This window comes from Vigna angularis, chromosome 3, assembly GCF_016808095.1.
Source record: "Vigna angularis cultivar LongXiaoDou No.4 chromosome 3, ASM1680809v1, whole genome shotgun sequence".
NCBI classification, from domain to species: Eukaryota; Viridiplantae; Streptophyta; class Magnoliopsida; order Fabales; family Fabaceae; genus Vigna; species Vigna angularis.
Genome location: NC_068972.1, coordinates 1,233,003 through 1,254,225, shown reverse-complemented (window position 1 = coordinate 1,254,225; position 21,223 = coordinate 1,233,003). Strand labels below are relative to the sequence as shown.

General features: G+C 39.4%; 1 protein-coding gene across 1 annotated transcript; it reads right to left on the bottom strand.

The window, feature by feature from the left end:
• Nucleotides 1–4,018: 4,018 nt before the first annotated feature.
• LOC108324821 (putative pentatricopeptide repeat-containing protein At5g08310, mitochondrial) lies at nucleotides 4,019–6,930 on the bottom strand. The gene has a single exon (XM_017557749.2). It carries the CDS (start codon nucleotides 6,817–6,819, stop codon nucleotides 4,351–4,353), a length of 2,469 nt encoding a protein of 822 aa, XP_017413238.2. The 5' UTR covers nucleotides 6,820–6,930; the 3' UTR covers nucleotides 4,019–4,350.
• Nucleotides 6,931–21,223: the final 14,293 nt, after the last annotated feature.

Sequence of the window (21,223 nt, the reverse complement as noted above, 5' to 3'; positions counted from 1 at the left end):
AACGTTCAACGAGACCGAAATAAGGACGAATGACCGAAAGTTTTTGAGGTCAAATGGTTTGAGACCAAACGGCCGAAAAGGGAGGACGACCATGACGAACGCCAGCACACAAACGACCATTTTTAAAACAAATCAGTATTCGGACGAGCGAAATGGACGAACGTCCGCACTAGGCATAGGACGAGCGCTCAAAACCGAATGCTCGAAGAAAATAAGCACGAACGCTGAAGACAAACACATGGAGACCGAACGTTCAAAAGAGAATAACATTACCAAGACCGAACGTTCAAATCAAGACCGAACGTTCAGTAAACACTATGACCGAACGATAAAACTGAGAGGCCGAACGGTTTAGGACGAACGTCCTAAATGAACGAATGGTCGAACGGCCGAACAGTGAACACCGAACGGCTGAAGGTAAGGACGAACGTCCTAAATGAACAAATGGCCGAACAGTCGAATAGTGAACGTTTGAGGATGACCGAACGGTTGAGGCCGATAACGAACGTCCTAAAGGACCGAGACGAACGTCTGTGATATTATTCAATTAAGAACGAACGTTTGCATGCAGAGGGAAGGAACCGATCGTCAAAAAGATTTGGAGCAGAGAAGCGAACGGTCCGAAAGGCAGAGGACGAACGGTCGCACAATGCAGTGGACGGACGGTCAAGCATGGGAGAGGACGGAGCCGAACGTCAGAGGACGAACGCTCTTTTATTTTTTTATTTATATTTTATTTTACTTTTACTTTTCTTTTTATTTTTTCTTTTTTATTTTTTTTATATTTTATTTTTATTTATTATTATTATTTTTTTTTACACTCCTGATGAAAATAAAAATAAAATGAATCTATTAGTCATTTCGGACGAAATTGGGTGTTGACAATAACATACTTTCATCCACACCTTAACCAGATCAAACTATATACCCAAGTACGAATTATGCTTCAACCATATGCATATACCAATATGTATCAAAATATCAAATTAGAATGCATACACCAATATTCATCACAAAATAAATCAGACTACATCCACCAATATTACAGATTAATCAAAATACATACACCAATATGTACTAGCGTCACTCCCATCACTCTTTTTAGAGCTTCCTCGGGCCATTACAGATTACCCTAATGTGTAGTGCTGCTTCCCATCACTCTATAGGGAGATTCCCCGAGTAAGTACACAAGTCACCCTCCATCACTCTAATCAAGAGCTTCCCCGGACAAGTGCAAGTATACCCCTCATCACTCGCGTAAAGAGATTCCCTGGGCCCGCAAGCACAACGCCAATCAAATTTGTAATGAGCTTCACCAGACTAGTACCCCACGTCACCCCATCACTCTTACATAATTGTAAGAGATTCCCCGGGCGGTTACACACATTACCCGTGTATAGGGTTACTTCCCATCACTCTATAGAGCTTCCCCGGGCCAGCAACCACAACGCTTACTATCCACCACTCATTTAATGACACCAACTAGCCAAAAATACACATATCCAATAATCCTCACAATACCAATCCAACCACACCATAACGCACATATCATATCATCATCACAATACCAAATTGTAAACAATTCAAGTTCTTCATTTAACATGAAACTCATAATCAAATCTTATACAACCATGATTTCAACAGTACTTAACCATCCAAACATCATTCTCCTATCAATTTGCAATCTCAAACAGATCACCCAACATTCCCATATCAAATAGATATATCAAACAACTCAAAAGAGTGTACACCTAACACATTTTCTTTTTATCCTTTTAATACTCATTTTTAGGTAACTCAAACAGCTTTGAAACCATTACCAACAGTGCCGGAAGGGTCAAGAACCCCCAAAACGACCTAGAGAACGTCCAAAACGGACATCCGGAACCCCCAAAACTATCGAAAACAAATTCTGCAAAGTGCATGTGCGAGTTAACTATGTGGACGAACGTCATAAACCATTGGACGGACACTGTTTGGACGAACGCTGTTACTCTTAGTCGGCACTATTGGGACGAGCGTTGTTACTCTTAGTCGAGCACTATTGGGACGAACGCTGTTAATGCTAGCGCTTCATGGACGAACACTGTGAGATCAAACACTAGGCCGAACGCTCAAAACCGAACACCATATTGAATTCAACACTGATTGAACGAGCGCTCCACGATCAAACCTTATGAAGACCGAACGCTAATTAAACAATCAACTGACCGAACACTACTAAACCAACGAATGAACGAACGCTAATAACCAACACCTGAGCGATCGTTACTAAACCATAACTTGAGCGATCGTTATTTAAACCAATGACCGAACGCTATTAATATCATCCCCTAAAACCGAACGCTCTCCAGACAAGGACGAACGCTAAATGGCTAAGCCAAAGCATGATTATGACCGAACGCTACTACCAAGAACGAACGTTAACCAAACCAACATTTGACCGAACGCCACTCAGCACATGGCATGACCGATCGTCCAAATCCGACATGGACGAACGGTCAGTTTTCGCATCATGCAGAATTCTGCAGAATTCTGCAGAATGGTAGCAGAACCTCCCTTGACCATTTCTAACCACTTTTCTCAACTTCTTAGACTCTTAATTCTCGTTTTAGACTTAATTAAACTTATCCAAATGATTCTAAGCATTTCTACTACCATTTTTAAGTGATTAAAGTTCACTTTCAGCTCCAAAACACTAACTTCAACAACTTAGGGACCCAAATTTGATTCTACTACTTGGAACATGTTTTAGACCACTTTTATGTTTCTAACAAGTCACAATAGACTTGTCTAGACTCCCCAAACAGTCCAGGAACACTGCAGCCCTTATTTACTCAAAATCCCTACCTCACTTCCTCTAAAATAGCCCAAATTGACCATAAAGACACTTGATTTCCTTTCTAACAGCACTACCACCGAATTTTCATGTCAACACAGATCCAACATACACAATGCCAATAATCATCTCATACTTCCATCAATTCATCCAACCAAAAATTCATTAACTAAGCAAAACACACAATTTTCGTATTCCATGAAAAGTGAGTTAAAACTTCCTTGTTTACCACCCTAATTCACACCCAAATCCATCAAAACTTCATTTACGCATATACCAACATGCTAGAACGAATTTCCATCATCCAATTCACATATATTCATCACCTTACACAATTATTTCATCATCCAACTTATGCAGAATTCATAGATTAAATCTAACTTCCCTTACAACTTTACCTTCAAGCTTCTTTCATATTCAGAATTCTCAATCTATCATTTAATTATCTCACCTTATCATATTGATAATAACAAGTCCATAGATTCAAACAGAAAACCAAAGATCAAGGATCAATCTAACATCATCTCCATATGCTTAAAACATTTCATCCAATTCATACAAATTTTCCACAAAGTAAAATACATAGATTAGCTCCCCTTACCTCTTGAAGATCTTAACTTCTTCTTCCAAGAGAGTAACTCTTCCCTTCCTTGGTAGACCAAGCAAGCTCCAACACCTCTGCACACTTAGAGTTTCGTTCTCCTCACACCAAAAAGCTCTCCACTCTCCCCAAACTTCCAAGTCTGATTTGGATTTAAAGAAATGGCTCCAAGACAAGCAAGGACCCAAGATATTGTAATTTAGCAATAAAAGACCAACATCTGGCCATCCTAATCCATTTTCCAGCCCCAAAATCCGGAAAGAATGGTTTGTGGGAAGATTCCCCAACCTTGCACGCTCAAAAAAAACGTGTTCCAGGCTGTTATGTTTCCATAACTGACGTAGCTAATCGATTAACTCAAGTGCTAATCGATTAACTCGAGTCCAGAGGCTAAAACACGAATTTTCTCTGTACTAATCGATTAACTACAGCAGTTAATCGATTAACCAGCAGAAAACTCAAAATAACGTTTTTCGTGACTTGTTTGATTTGGTTGAGGCCCTTCCCGATGTTGAAAAAAAACGTATGAGCACTCAAATCGAAGCTCTTTGAGTCTACTTTCTAATGGAAAAAGAATCAACCCAAAATATTAATTGTATAAAAAGTTATACATAAAATAGTAAACCATGTCAAATTTTGACAGCATTCTATTTTACCCTACAACTTGAAATTTTTACAACTTAGTAAAATTTTGAGTTTACAAGGGTCTTACATATTCTCTTAGGATCCAAATCAAGTAACGTGTATCTTTGAAAATTCCGGAGCTCAAGTTCTTTTTGTAGGCAAATTATCTGAGAGTCACATACGTTTCTTTTTATGTACATTTGTTTCTTTTCAAATGCTTCAATTTTTACTTGTCCGATGTAACATCTACTTCCTTTGGCAGTGGCATAAACAATTTGATTAACCTTTATAATCCGACGTTTATCAAGCAATGCGTAGGAAGTTTGCCCTCTTCACTTAAAACTTTCATACCAGAGGATGTTCTGTGATCCTTGGAAAATTTGTCTATTGCATCCATCACAACGGGGTAACTTTTATCATGGGATTCTGGGAAAAATCCTGAATAAACCATCTCCTTAAAAATCTCAAATGCAGAGGCCAAGTCCATATCAGACAGAAAAGCACTGAGCAATGCAATATAAATGAACGAGTCGGGCTTCATTTCTTTCTGTTCCATCTCGCGTAAATAATGGAGTGCAGCAGATGGCCTCTTGCAAATGCAAAGACCATAAATAAGTGCCATAAAAGCAACTCGATTAGGAGAACAACCTTTTCTTTCCATCTCTTTCCAAACCAAGAGTGCATCATCAGGCCTTTCTTCTCTGCAAAACCCATCCACCAAAGTTGAGTAAGTGACGACATTGGGCTCCCTGTCTTCTTCAGACATTTTCGACAGAAGAGACATCGCCCTATCAACAGAACCACTTTTGCTCCAACTATCTATAAGCAGACTGTAAGTCACAACTGAGGGACAGAGACCCTTCACAACAATCTCATCCAACAATTTTTCAGCTTCTGCAACTCGGTTGACCTTGCAGAGCCCTCTGATCACTATGTTAAAAGCCACCACATCAGGACAATGGCCACGAGAACACAAATCCCTGAGCAAGTTCAATGCTCGGTCCACTTCTTGAATCTTGATCAAACCCCCCATTGCTGCAGAATAGGAAACTATGTCAGGAAGGAAACCTAGCTGAACCATGCTGTCAAGAAAATCGCATGCTTCTACAGCCCGGCCACGATCACACAGTTCTTTCACAAGAAGGGTGGAATTTTTTATCCACGGTTCATGCCCACAAGCACGCATCACTTTCAACATATCGATCGCTCCTACGACATCCTTTCTTTTACACAGGCATCCATAAATTGAGTTGTAAGTGAAATGAGTTGGTTCAATTTCTGATTCTTTCATGTCTCTCAACAGCTCACGGCTCTCGTCCAATCTATCAGAATCGCAGAGACCATTGATCAGATTGTTGTAAATCAAAACGCTTGGCCTACCAACAAATTGTTTAAGGTCATTGAAAAGACTTAGAGCGAGGTCCAACTGACCATTTGTGAGTAAGCCATCAATCACGATGCTAAAGGAAGCAGCATTTGGGAAAACCAATCTCTTGTCCTTGAAGAAATCATCCATCTGGACATCACTGAATTTGCTCTGAATCATCATCTGAAGAAGGCGGCAGGCTTCATCCACCTGTTCCTCGTTAACATAACAAGTCAAAACAGCATTGTAAATCAAAACGAGAATTTTCTCCTCTTTATCTTCCAGAACCTCTTCGAGCAACTTGGTAATCACACTTCTGTCTGGAAAAGCCGATATCAACTTCGTAAAGATTCCAACATCTGGGGCAACCCCAAACTGCTTCATCTCCGAAAGCAAGCTCAGAGCTCTCTGAGCATCATTACTCTTACACAGTCCTCCAATGAGAACATCAAATAATGAAACAGGAGGAGTGAAGCCAACCCGACACATTTTCTCAAACAACTGAAGGGCCCTATCAACCCGATCCTCCTTGACAAACCCATGAATCAAAACACAGAAAGTCTTCTCACTTAGCCTCACCCCCTGTCCATCCATCCTCTCCACCAACTCAAACGCTTTATCCACATCCCCCCACTTGGAAAACGACAATGCCAGCATAGAGCAAACACGCGCATCAATCAAACCCTTTTCCTTCATCCCATCATAAACCCTCAGAGCCTGATCAAACCTGCGAGCTTTGCAATAAGCTTGCACGACAGGCGTCAGCGTGAACTTATCAAATTCCCATCCAAACCCCTTCATCTCCTCCAACCTAGCCTCCACCAAATCAACCTCCCCGGCCTTGGACAGAGCCTCCAACAAGCAGTTGTAGCAGTAAACATTGGGAACGCAAAGACCCTTCACCCGCATTTCATCGAACAGGTGGTGGGCCTCCTGCGCAAGGCCCACTTCGCCCAAACACCTAATGAGGAAGCCCAAGGCACCGGGCGTGAAGGAACAAGGAGCGGACTCCACGAGATGTTTGACGACCGTTTTGAGATGGGTGGTTTGGCGGGAGCGGGAGAAGATAGAGGCGATGGTATTGTAGGTGTAACAATTATGGCGGTAGCCATACTGGTGTTGATCGGAGGCCCATTGGAAGAAGGAGAGGGCGAGTTTCCAAGTGGGGAGGCGCGTGAGGACGGACTCGACAAGGGGAGGCGTGAGGATGGGAGCGAAGAGGTTGAGTTCGGGCCCGGCGGCGTTGGGTTGTTGGGTGAAGACGGAGACGAGGTTGTCGGCCACAGAAGAATCATAATGAAGATTGTTATGGGGTGATGTCGAATATGAGAGTTTGGCGATTACAGAGAAAAAAGAAGGGATTTTGAGTTTCTGGGTTGCGACGGCCATTAACACTCTTTCGCACGAACTACTCCAATTGACATTTGCATTACATTCCTATTAGACATGGCAATGGGGCTCATTTTCTATGTACATCTTTGACGTCAAAAAGAGAAAAATGATTACATGTCTATCCTAAAAACAATGTAATAGGCTTTTGTAAGTATATAGGCAAATTTAAAATAAAAATTATGGATTTAGAGAAAAAAATTTAAAATTATACAGGATTTTGTAAGTATACAAAAGTCTCTCTCGCACCAGTTCATCCTAACACATGATTAAAGATGAAATCGTGCATTTAAAAACGATTTTAAAACATAATACTTATTATTGTAATTGATTATCACACATATTTTTATTAGAAATTAATAAAAATATTGAAATGGTAGGGGTTAACGATTTCTATAGTGTACCCCACATTTTTACTTTTCTATTTTTTTATTTCTTTATTAATTAAAATGATTTATAATTTGTAACTAATATATTTAAATATATTTAAAATAATGAAAATTATATCTAATTAATAATTAAATTTTTTTGATATTATTAAATAAATAAATTTTATAATTTTAATTACTTTTATAATTAAATTAAACTTCTTATAAAAAATTTTAATTAAATAATTTATAATCATAATTATTGTAATTGTGTAATTGAAAACACTTTATAAGAAGTTTAATTTAATTACAATAATAATTAAAACTATGAAATTTATTTATTTAATAATATAAAAACTTTAATTGTTAATTAGATATAATTTACATTATTTTAAATACATTTAAAATATTATTTATAAATTATAAACTTTTTTAATTAATAAAGAAATTAAAAAATAAAAAAAGTAAAAGTGTGGGGTGCACGACTTCAACCCCTACAATTTCAATATTTTTATTAATTTATAATGAAAAGATGTGTGGTAATTGATTACAAGATCTGATAATCGATTACCATGTCTTAAAATCATTTTTGGATGCATGACTTTACTTTTAACTACTGTTCATGCAAGTGGCGCGACTTATTCATTTGAAGTCGTCTGGGTCTTTCACGACTTGTCTAGATCTGTAATTTCAAAATTTTTTGCCTAGATTCGTAAATTTTTTGTTTAAATTTGCCTATATTTAAAAAAAAACCCAATGTGATAAGCATTAAACAAATGTTGAAGAAAAATATATGTATGGGATGGAAAGTATTTTGTAAGTTGAAAAGAATTAAAGTAGTTAAAGGTTGAAAGATAATGGAAATTATTTTAGTAAAGTAAAAGTTTTTCAAATAAAATAAAAATTAGAGATTTAAGAGGATTAAAAAAATGAGTTTTTTTTTATATTATTTAATAAATAAAATGTTTAATTAATTGAATTTGAAACTGAGATTCAAATATTTTTATATCTAAAAAATAATAATAAATAAAAATATTAATAGAAATATAAATAATCGAATCTAAAATTGGCAATACACTCTTTAAACATAACTGTATAAATATATATATATATATATATATATATATATATATATATATATATATATATATATATATATATATATATAATGAAAGTTGTGATAAAAGAATAAAAACCTTGTATATACGAGTGAATTTTATTAATATAAAACAAACTAAACAAATATAAGAAATGAGAGAAATAAATGTGTAATAAAAGAAAAAAATTACAAAACTAAACGAAAAATAATCTCTTTCATATAAATATATCTTTTTCAATGCTCATCTCAGTACTCATACTTATCCCTATTTAAGTTATTAAAGTACTCATAATTTATTATATTCATCCTTTTTTTCATACTTAATTAAAAAATTGAGTATTATTCATATCTATACTCGCACCTAATCAATAAGAGATTTTATATCGAAATGGAAATGAATTCAAACAATACTCATAAAAACAATTTTATTTGTCATATCTAATTTCTATTTGTCCTTTTCATTTTTAGTATCATTTCACTGAATGTCCAAACACATCCTTAATTTTTTGTTCATTTTGAGTTTATTGTATAACAATGTGTTATAGGTATATGTTTACTCGTTCTACATATTAAAAATTTAAAGTCAATTCGAGAAGAAGAATGTGGAGGGACAACAATTATATTTAGTATGATATGGACAATTTTAGGACAATTACTTCAATATATATTTTTCTTTTATTTTATTATGTCAAGTAACTTTAAAATATCGGGATAAATATAAATAAAAAGATCAAATATAAACAAGCTGTAATGTAAGGACCTATTTTTTTATTAATTTAAAAATAGGGGGGAAGCAATTAGTGCTGGGAAGCACCAGTTGCCATAGAAAGAGGAGGATTTTGTTTTATTTGGAAGATGGGGAGCAGCACGTCCGGGTTTTGCTCTCATTTTGGCACCATTCAACAAGCTTTGTGCATAGGTGATAAAAGGGGGTAAGGGGTTCTGCACGGGGGGAGTAAAATACTGGCTGCAAATTTGTGAGAGAGGTAAAGTTCAGAGTTGCTGGAGTTGCAAAGAAGCCTTGTGCTGCAAGTCTTGGGAGACATAGATTCAAGAAGGGTGTTGGATGCTGGTTCTGAATTTCTGGAGGTGTGAAGAGGCTTGCTGCAGATCTGGGAGAGTTGAAGTGGAGAGCTTTTGGAGTTGGAAGGAGATCCAGACACTGCATTTCTAAGATCCAAGGAAGTCTTCAAGAGGTAAGGGGAGTTAGATCTTTTGTTTGATTGTTGAAATATGTTGTATTTGATGTAAATCTGGGAAGAAGGGGATGAAAATTGGGAAATTCTGGGTTTCTGGAAATCTCAGTTCGATTCTGCAGAATTCTGCAGAATCGCGCCTTCGTTCCAAATGGCTCGACCAATTAGTGGTCGGCCAAATAGTATGCGCGTTCGGTTTTGGTGTTACGAGCGTTCGCGTTCGTCCTTAAACATTATATTGAGCGTTCGTCCAAAAGGTGTTTACCTATTTCCTCTCGTAGTAATTGATCTATGTGCGTTCGTCCAGAAGGTATTTAAATAGTATTCGGCCTGATTGTATTGGATCTCGTAGCGTTCGTCCTAATAATACAGTGTTGGCAGATAGCGAGCGTCCATAGGTATTATGAGCGTTCGGTGTTGATGTTGTTGGTCTTCAGTCAGCGAGCGTTCGGTCTTGATGTTGCTTGACCTTAGATAGCGAACGTCCATAGGTATAAGCGACCGCTCGGTTTTGTATCCTCCAGTAACGAGCGTCAGCGTTCGTTCTGGGCTTGCTTAGTGAGTGTTCGGCGATCGTTTTCGTGTAATAGAGATTCTAGCGTTCGGCCTTAAATCTGATATTCATAGGTTTAAAATCTTGAACGTTCGGTTGGGTGTATTATGGATTTTAGCGTTCGACCATAACTTTAATATTATAAGGATTAAATCTTTAGCGTTCGTTCTTGTTTCTGTTGAGCGTTCGGTTTTGATGAGGTATTCTCGCTTGTGAGCGTTCGATCTTAATTTGGATTCTAAGTTTGGATCATAAGCGTTCGTTCATGGATAATCGTGATTGTAAGCGTTCGGCCATAATTGGATATTATAAATTTGAAATCTTTAATGATCGGCCTTGGTGTATTAGTGAGTACGAGCGTTCGTTCTTAACTTAGTATTATTGAGTAGGAAATGTTGAGCGTTCGGTCTTCATTGGATAGTCTTAAGTTTGGATCTTGAGGGTTCGATCTTGATCAGATAGTATTAGGCTTTAATCTAAAGTGTTCAGTCATATTATGAATTAGTAAACGTTCGATTTTGAGGAGGTTCATACTGTTATTGATTGTCCATAGAGAACGTTCGTCCTCTATGATGTTTGACCGCAGGTAGTGCTCGTCAAAACTTAGCGTTCGATATTAGTGAGGTTTGATCTTTGAGTGATCGTCCAAATAGTGTCCGGATGATAGTATTCAGTTTAACAGAATTCGTTGTTTTACCGTTAAGACTGAGTGCTCGATCTTAACGTTCGTTCAATGGCGTTCGACCAAATAGTATTCTGTCTTTTAGCGTTTGGAGATTTAGCGTTCAGCATAAGTGCTCGGTTTTAGCGTTCGGGATGATGCCGTTGGATCTCATAGCGTCCGTTCAAATAGTATAGCGTTCGGCAGTGTAGCTGTTGACAGACAGCGTTCGTCCAGATCGTTTAGATGACGTTCGTCCAAATAGTGTTCGGCCTGGTGTTTGGAAAATGACGTTCGTCCAAATAGTGTTCGGCCTGGTGTTTGGAAAATGGCGTTCGTCCAGTAGCGTTCGTTCCACAGTGTTCGATGAATAGTACTTGTTTAATTAGTATACTACAAATGGGTTGGATTCTAAGTTCCTTTGCTCTTGGGTTGGATTAAGTGTGCAAATATTTGAAATGTATAAATGTGATGTGATGTATGTGGAATGAGAATGTATGAAATATGATACAATTGTAAATGTAAATGAGGTATGTGAGTATGAAGTAGGCATCTCACGGAGAGATGACTATAAGTGGTTATGTGGCATTGTGGTTGTTCGGTATAACTGTAGTGAACCTAGGATCGGTCTGTCTATCCCTACACTTAAAGCATTGTTCATGCTCATATAGAGAAGAATAGTGTTAGTGGTGAGAGTAGAGGGAGGTCCTCGTCTATAGCCTTTAATGGCAGATATAGGCAAGTTGGGGATTTACCTTGCATAGTGTTGGGAAGTGCCAGCAGAACTATGCAAGTGCAAAGACGACTGTTGGTTCGACAGTTATACAAATCCGGATGAGTCGTGTGCGTGGATTTACCTTGTATATGTTGGAACAATCGGTACCGTTATAGAGTCGCGCAGCGGAATAAAATATTTTGAAAGCGTGTTACGGTCACAAATCAAGTTTCGATGGTCCGTTTTAGAAAAACAATTTTCTTAGAGAAAATTTATCAAACAGTTGATGTGCATAAAACAATAAAAAGAGTAGGGAGTAGAAAAATTGATACACTGGATTTTTATCCTGGTTCGATTCAAAAGAATCTACGTCCAGTTGTTAATCACTATAAAAAGTGATTAACGTTTTCACTAAAATCAGTTTCACCAATTACAATAAGAGTGAATAAAAAAAAAACAGAGAGATAAAACCTTCCTTCGACGAACGAACCGGAAGATGACCACCTTGCCAACTCGAAGAGAACCGCTCCGACTATCGACACACGAAACGCGAGCTTCTCCTATTCACGAGACCAGGCAAAGCACTTGAACTAGCTTTTTAGAACTTCCTCAGACAAACTGTATTCTCAAAAAGCTCAGTGTTCTTCTTAGAGTTTTGGAAGAACCTTATATAGCTCACTATTCTGAATTCGCAAAGATGAATTATAACTGCCACAGATAATCGATTATCAAAAGTGATAATCGATTATTAAAGTCCGTTACAGGGTTTTCAAAATGTAATAATCGATTATATGATGTGATAATCGATTATTCCTGTATGACTCTGTGATAATCGATTATTGTCATTCCATAATAGATTATTGCAGTTAAAAATGCAAGTTTACAAAGTTTACAAGAATTTCCTACTACATTTAATTTCTACAAATTGCTTTTAACTAATTCTAATATCTTCTTCAACTAAAACTTCTTGCAGCATCATCAAAACAAATTTCTTCAAGATTTACCAATACTCCTTATTGGTAACAATCTCCCCCTTTTTGATGATGATCAAAAATTCAATTTGTTAAAAGCATTTCTAATTTCCTGCACAGATTCCATACTTACAAACATGTTAGTAATAATTGCACTACTAAAATTAGAAGTTTTCTCCCCCTTTTTGATCATAAGCAAAAAGTAAAAAAGTGGAAAAACTCCCCCTCAAATTTTTCTCCCCCTCAACAAAAGAATTGATGCATTTCAAAACAGAAATAAAATTGAAATTTCATAACATGAAAGAACAGAATTCCTCATGGAATATAAGAAAAACAGAAATTCAACTCTAATTAAGAAGTACAAACAATATTAATTAATCCATAATAGAGATAAAAACAAGATATCTAACAAACTCATATATATTCCCTTGAATGTAATAATCCCCTTTTAAAAACAGACTCAAAAAAGTTTTTTTTTTTTTTTTTTTTTTTTTTTTTTTTTTTTTTTTACGCTGTGACTTAAGATAATCGATTATTACTTTAAATAATCGATTTTTTTTTTACGCTGTGACTCAACGTTCGGTAATGATTATTCTTAGTGAACGTTCGGTCTTGAGAAAGTGTTCGTCCTCCATGTGCGTTCGGTTTATTTTGTCTTATGAGCGTTCGGTCATCACTTGAACGCTCGGTTTCTGTTTTGAACGTTCGGTCTCCTCCAGCGTTCGTATTTCCTACGTTCGGTTTTGAACGCTCGTCCAGGTAATCTCCCCTACCGCTCGTACTGATCACTCCTGGTTGTTCTCCATCCTCTGCCGCTCGTCCAGTTCTTTCCCCTCACCTACCCTTAATTATTCCCCCTTGATTCCCACGATCTTCCATTAACATTCCCACCAACCAACCTTCCACTAAGGGCTCCACTCACCACCTCTGACCACTGCCAGACACCGTGACCACTTCACTCATCTGCCACTATGTAGCACCTCCACTGGATCCCTAAGAACCCGGATCCTCATCCTCAGGAGAATCATAATCCATTTTCATTGATACCCCTCGGATCTCCAATTCCCTTCCACCATCTCCAGCATCACCATCCAGCATGCACAGAAGAGGAAGCAACCACACGCACAGGGTGTCCACCGTATGAAGAAGAAGACAAGATTGAGGGGCCCTCACCCTATTTTCTCACGGCCAAAAAACTGTAGCTCAGCATGCAAAGAAAAGAGGATCACGGGAAGAATTCTGAACAGATTGGGAGGCTCACGGGTTCTGAGATTTGGCTATAAAAGAAAGCAAGCAGCAGAGGGAAAAGGGGGCGCAGGAAAACATCTTTTTTGGGCTTTTGATCACTCCACAGATACAGAGAATCCTTCTATTTTCCAGTGCTTCCTTTTCACTCATCAAAATCCAGCTCAAACTTCCAGTTCGACCTCACTCTGCTCCTAAAAGAACCATCCCATAGAACCCCTCACCATCGTCCTTTCCCTCATCATTCCGCATCAACTTCTTCATCCTTACACCACCTCGGGACCAACTTCATTCCAGCTCCCAGTCCATATCCAGCACCTTAACCTCACAGCCAACGTCCACTATCTTAATCTTCATCCACCACAAAAAAAAAAAAAAACGAAAAAAGAACAGAGGAGGAGTTACTAAAAAAGGGAGACACGTTACTAGGAAAAGGAAATCAGCCACAAGAAAAGAATCGATCAAACCCACGGGTTAACAACCGCAAACGGATCTTCGAGAGTATCAAACGGCGGCTCCGGCCTTTGGCAACGGCGGCAATAGAAAATAGAGAATAGGAGAGCCCATCGACGGCGGCTTCCAAGGCTGACGGCGTCGCGGTTGGGAACGGATCCGGTGGCATTTGGGATTTGCCGCTAACGCCGAGATCGTAAAAGCTGGTTCGCGGTGGCTGGGTCGCGGTGGCTGGGTCGCGGTGGCTGGTGTAGCGGCACGATGGCTTAACGGCGACGTGCAGTGGCGCGGGTGAGCTGGCAACAGATTGACGGTGGTCAGCTTGGCAGAGGCGACAGCTCGCGGGCAGGGCCACCCTGTAAGAACCAAGTTATTCTAATACCCAATTCTGTAACTTTATTTTAAATAAAATAAAATAAATTCCACTTTCCAGCCATAATCTTTGACCATTTTTCGTGCTTGCACCATCTCTGAGTCATCAAAATCATTTTTATTTCAACCCTTCTCCAACTGTATCCCACCTTCGTCGTGAAGCCACTCGGTGCACAATTATCATCATTTTACTCACTTTTGATCACGGAGCATTGTTTTAGGGAAAAGACAAAGTGAGTGGAATTTTAGGTAGGAGTTCACGTGTGTTAGACAATAAACGGGGAGGAGATCAATACGAGGGATAGGAAGCTACTGGAAAGGAAGGGGGAGGAGAAAAGAAGAGGAAGAAATCTGGAACGAAAGGATTAGAAGAAGCTCCAAGAGGTGTGTATTTATCGTTGTTTTCATTGTTGAAATATATGATATTGACTGCATATCAAAGGTTCCGTATTATGTTGATGTTGTTATCAACTTTGATACTATATTCCTGTCATCACCCTTGTTATCGATTTCCTCTATCATGTTAATTTACGTTCCACTGTAACCATCCCCATCACCATTACACTTCACACGAAACCTCTTAGTCTCGCCGACGTCAACCGCTTCCATCACTTCACAATCTCTCCACCCATCTGTAGACCCCGCGCTCATCCCTGTTATGCCTAACTATCGCCACGGTCCTCTCACCGTTCTCTGTGATGAAACACTCTCCAAGCCATGGATATTTTTCTCACCATGTGCACTAGATTGTGAGTTCTCCACCGCCTTCATCGTCAAACAAACCCAATACTACCACCTGCTTTCCATCATGGCAACTACTGAGCAGTGTGAGCTCTCGGATCGTCCATGTCTTCACCTCGCTGCTTCCGTGAGCTTCCCCCAGCCATCCTCCCATTGTTGCCTCTCCCCGTCCTCTGCGACGGCATCGCCTTCAGCATCGATCAACCCAACCTCTTTTCCATCTGAACCACCTTCAGATCACTGCAAACCACTCTCGAATCTGCAACAGCCATCATCTCAGCCACCGCGAGCCTTCTTCACACTCACCGGCACCACCTCAACACCATCGTGCTCTCCTCCTTCCTCGCGAAGCCCACACCCTCGCTGTTGGACAGAGCCGTGAATCATCACCGGATCTCTGCATCGACCCCAGCCGCACCTTCTCAACACCGGAACCCGCAGGAGACCTTGGCTTCTCTTCGGTCTGGCCTCCGCGAGCCAGTCACATTCCAATCGAACCCATATTCACCATCGCGAGCCACCCTCTTCGTCGTGCGACCCTTATCCGCCACCACAACCGAGAAGCTCTAGCCACCGCCACTCTCTCTAGATTCCAATCGCGCCATCGCAACCCTCCATCGCGGACCAACCTGCCGCCGCGCTTGCTGCCGTCGCCGCCAGAGCTTAAGGATGGATGAGAATCTCTCTTACATGGCCGTCGAGGGAGTGAATGGGAGCAACGCTTCTCTGCTTCTGCCAACGTCTCTTGCTTCCTCCAATGAGGAGAGCAACTTTGCTGAAACAAATTTAGGTGTCAGCCCAATCCATAGTTTTAGGAAGAAAATAAAATAAATGTTTGGGCTTGTACCTTTTTGTGTACAGTAAAATGAAAATAAAAAGCTTGGGCCTCTTAGCCTTTTTTTTTAAAGCTCTGAATAAGATTTTGTGCTTTAGTCATTTCGTTTTTTTTTATATAGCATAAGCAAAAATAAATAGAATTGGGTCTTATGTTAACTTTATCTTTTTATCTTATGTTGTGTAAATATCTATTTTTGGCTCTCTTTATTCTTTCTTAAAATCATAAAAATCACAAAAACATCACATCATCATTTAAAGAATCTAAGCCAGAACTACGTAGGCCTTGATTCTCCACCGAAAATGGAGATACGTAGGAGCAAGGCAATGCCTTGTCAGGTTCTTTCCTCACAAATATCTAAATGTTTCCTCAACATCTAAATCATGATCTCTGTTGTACTCGTGATGTACTAGTGTTCTTCTAGAGCTTATAACATTCGGTCTGTGTAAGTCAGAGTGTTTGTGGTTTACTCATTAAGTGTTCGATTGATGTTTTATTCATGCCAGTATACTATTTTAATTGATTATTCTACGTGGCTTTAAGAGTGTATGTATGCATTATCATTGTTGGCATTACAGTGAAAGGGTATGTGATTCAAAGCGATGAAAGTGTATGGTTATAAGTGGTTTATGATGAAAGTATGAATGATTAAATGAGCATTCCACGGAGGAACGACTCAGAATTTGATTATTGAGATTTGTAAAGTATGACTGTGGGAAGTTAATGCTGGCTGTTCGATCCTGATGTTCCGTGAGTGCTTGTCCTCAAGTAGAGGGCGCACGTCATGTGTGGGAACGGCAGGAGGTCGTTGTCCTTAGAGGTACTTTGGACGGACGTACTAACCTCGGGTGGCAGCTGATGAGGATGCCAGTTACTACACCACCCGGGTGCGTGAACGCCTGTAACTACGCAGATTTCATACAGTCCGGACAGTCAGTCGTGTTGAGTTTTATTTTGTACGTGCGTTAAATTATGTGATGTATGATGAATGCGTATGTTGCTATGTATGTGTGGAATAAACTGTTGACTGGAACTTATATGTTGATGCATGAGTTAAATTACGTAAGCTTACCCTTTCGTTTTCCTTGTGTTGTCCTTTGTCCTTGTACGTCCGTCTTGTCATTGCGATGATCATCCGTGTGGATGTGAGCAGAGGGAGACGAGCGTTTGAAAGAGGCGCTGAATGAAGAGAACCTGGTTGATGTTGAAGTGAAGACCGAGCAGTGAGACGCTCGGCTAGTTAGTTGTTGAAATGAGTGGTCGTTCGACCATCTCTAGTTTTCATTTAAATTGGTTCCGGCCGTTCGATAATTGTTTCTGTAAACCGTTCGGCCAGGTTTCTTGTACGTTCGACTTCTTATTGTAATTCTTATGTGTGACGTGCGGCTTTTGCACATTTGTCCGTTATGTTGGTTTTGTACTCAAGGACGTTCGTCCTTGCGCGTTTGTTCGTTTGAAAGTTTTAAAATTTTCAATTTTCTAGTGGAAAACTGTTTGAATTATTATTATATGTGATTTTCTAAATTTATAGTTATGACTGTATTTTTGGGATGTCACACACCCCATCCTTGGATTGCTGGCGTTTGAAAGACGAGAGAGAGAAGGTAGAGGCGCCGCGGTCGGCGTTGACTCCGGCGACAGTTGCCTCTGGCGATGCCTTGGATTGTGGTGGCCGTTTGAGGTGAGCGCCTTTGGCTCCCTTTTGCTCAGAGAAGAAGAAGTGAATCGGTATAATGAGAAGAGAATGGGAGAAACCCCTAAGGGTTTCTTGAGCTAAAGGACCTTGGGCCGTTTCTTTTTTCTTTTTTTAACCCAACTCTTTCTCTAAAAAACAAAAATAAAAAAAAAAACAAAGAAAAATAAAATGAAATAAAAAAAAGGGGCCATTTTTCCTTTGCGTCCCCGGTTTTCATCTTTACACCTCCTTCCATTTGGGTTTAAACCCATCAATTTCTGCAAACAAATATAAAAAAGCAATTGGGCCGAACAACTAGATACTCAATGCACCTCCAGTTTTATCTTGACACCCCTGGCGGATACAGATCCAGAAGGTTTCGGCCCAAACTAAAGGAGTCCCAATCTTACTCCGCACGCACCCCTGGTTTTTATCTATGTACCCCTACTCCTAGTGGGCCCTTTTTTTTATTATTAGTTGGTTTTATTGCATGTAACTCCTTCTACAGTAACCCTCACCCCTTTATTTTATTTATGTATAGTAACTTGTTTAGGTTGTTTTTTATAAAAATTATAAAAAAATTGTAAATAATAAAAAATATATAAAACTTTAAAAAAAACATTTAATGTAATAAACATCGGTATGAGTACTCGTGCGATCGTACGCATCAGCCTAGTACTTATTGCCCAAATATAAAATAAATAAAAGCCGTGTGAGTGCTCGTGCGATCGTACGCATCAGCCTAGTACTCATTACGCAAAACAATAAGAGGAAAAAGCCGTGTGAGTGCTCGTGCGATCGTACGCATCAGCCTAGTACTCATTACGCAAAACAATAAGAGAAAGAAAGCCGTATGAGTGCTCGTGCGATCGTACGCATCAGCCTAGTATTCATTACGCAAAAAATATAAATATCACAATAAAAATACCAAAAAAAAATATAAAATCTTCAAAAACTGAAAACATTCACTTTTTCAAAACTACAAACAATATTCCTGGCCAGAACTACGTGATCCTTGATTCTTCATCAAAAGTGGAGATACGTAGGAGCAAGGCCAGTCCTTGTCAGGTTCACTTCCCAAAATTCTCAAACAAATTCTCAAACAAATTCTCAAACAAATTCTCAAACAATTTTCCAAACAAATTTCTCAAACAGTTTCAAAAGAACTACGTAACCCTGATTTCTCATATGAGAATACGTAGGAGCAAGGTCAATCCTTGTCGGGCCCCAAAAAGCTAAAAAATTTTGTTTGTTTCTTTTGAGTTTTATTTTAAGGGAAAGTTAAACACTTTGAAAACCACATCCACATTCGCACATTTAGTTAAAGGTACTGCCTTAGGGCAGGCGTTGTGGGGTGCTAATACCTTCCCTACGCGTAACCGACTCCCGAACCAAGAATCTGGTTCAATTTGACCATGCCTTATCATTTTATGGTTTTTCCGTAGTTTTCCAGAATAAACTATGGTGGCGACTCCAAAATCTCTTTTTCAAAATCTATTCTTTTTATTGGATCGTCGTCCCGTCGCGATTCCGGTTGCGACAGATGGCGACTCCACTGGGGACACCAGAGAGTCAGGCCATTTAATTAGATGTGCGAATTTAATATGGTTTTTCTTTGTGTTTTTCTTCCCTTTCTTTTTCTTTATCTTTGTTGGATATTTGTCATAATTGTATGTGTTTGTTTTGATTATATTGAACCCTAGGGTAGAAAACATGTTATATCTGCCTGAGAATTTTCTGGTTGTTTTGCAGGTGAGGGTTTGGGGTGTACAGTTGCATGCTCCCTTCACACACACACATCATATGCATATCATGAGTGAGGCCCTATACCCGGGTCTGAGCGCAACTTAGAAATAGAGGGGTTGTGTAGCGGTGTCACTCTGGGATGTACTTCCTGTTTGGCTATCGTGAGAACCCCAGCCAGAGTCTGTTCTTTTCATTTGTGTCTCCACACCTAGTTGATTACTCTGACTGTTGTGGAGAAACAGTGAAAAGAGCCATAGCTCTGGTGGCCTGATTTAAGCATTAGGAAGCCGTCCCTGTGAGTGCATATATTTGGCCTTAGAACTTTAGTCATTCAACCTTTGATAGGCCACGAAGGGAGAAATGTGTATTCCTCTAACCCTCATACTGTTCATTCTATTTCAAAAAAAAAAAATAAAAAAAAATAAAATAAAATAAATAAATAATATTGTTTTTGCATTCTCATGTTGTGCATGCATTTTTGTTAATCATTTTATTTTACCTCACTTTACCATGCATCATTCGGTAACATGCTAATTTTAGGGGAAATCATCCAGTATTCACTTGATATCGCGAAGATGGAAGTCGATATAAGATCTGGTGCTACACAACATACTGAGTCCCTCATGTTAAGAAATAAATCTCACCTGAAGACTCACGGTGGAAACTTGACAAGTCTGATAAAGTTGGGCAGAAGGCTAAAAACCATAAAGAGACAAACCTTTAAGAAGAGATATGGTAACCTGTTGAGTCTGATGGAGGTAGAAGTGTCGTCGCCTGCTATCACAGCCTTCGCACAGTATTATGATTCCCCGCTAAGATGCTTCACCTTTCAAGATTTTCAGCTAGCACCAACTATAGAGGAGTTTGAGCACATTCTGGGAATGCCACTTGAGGATACCACGCCATATCAGCATTTGGAACATCATGCCTCTATCGCGACTATTGCTGCCATAATGAAACTACATCCCAAAGAACTTGAAGACAGGTTGGTAACAAGGAATCAAGTACGTGGACTGACACAAGGATTTTTGGAGCAGCACTTGCATTATCTAGTAGAGGGGGAAGATTGGGAGACTTTCATGGACGTGTTAGCTCTTACCGTGTATGGCATCGTGTTGTTTCCTAAAGTAGAGGGCTTTGTGGATTATACCGCTATTGATGTTTTCGTGGCAAAAAAGACGAGATCCGAGAATCCCGTAACAGCGGTCCTTGCGGATGTTTATGGGACCATGAGTTTTTGCCACGAGAGAAAAGGGAAGAAAATACTTTGCTGTCTATCGGCGTTGTATCTATGGATGACTGCGCGTCTGTGTAAGCGGTCGGGTGATATCAGGCGTCCGACGGAAGATCCTTCACACCAGGGGCTCAAAGACAAAGGAGGGAATGAATGGGCCCAATTCTTTGCCAGTTTGAATGGAGGAAAAGTAAGATGGCGTCTCCCTTGGCTTGAAACTAAGCCCTCTATCCATTATTGTAGCCCATTTTCCAATGTACCCCTCATAGGTACCCGATATTGCATAAATTATAACCCTATTTTGGTTCAAAGGCAATTCGGACGTCCCATGAAAGGGGCACCCTCGCCGGAATACCTTACAACGTTGTTCATCTATTATGAGGATGGGCACTTCACTGAAATATTGAGGAAAGTCAGAAGTGCTTGGGAAAATGTTATGCGAGCAGAAAAGGATTTAAGATTGGGGGTGATGGACGACAAAATTAATTATCACACCTGGATTTGGGAAAGGGTAAAGGAAGTCAAATTGCCTTTCAAACC

Bases quoted from the DNA above. Each gene is read 5' to 3' on its own strand.
- LOC108324821 (XM_017557749.2), bottom strand. From the start codon at position 6,819: ATGGCCGTCGCAACCCAGAAACTCAAAATCCCTTCTTTTTTCTCTGTA.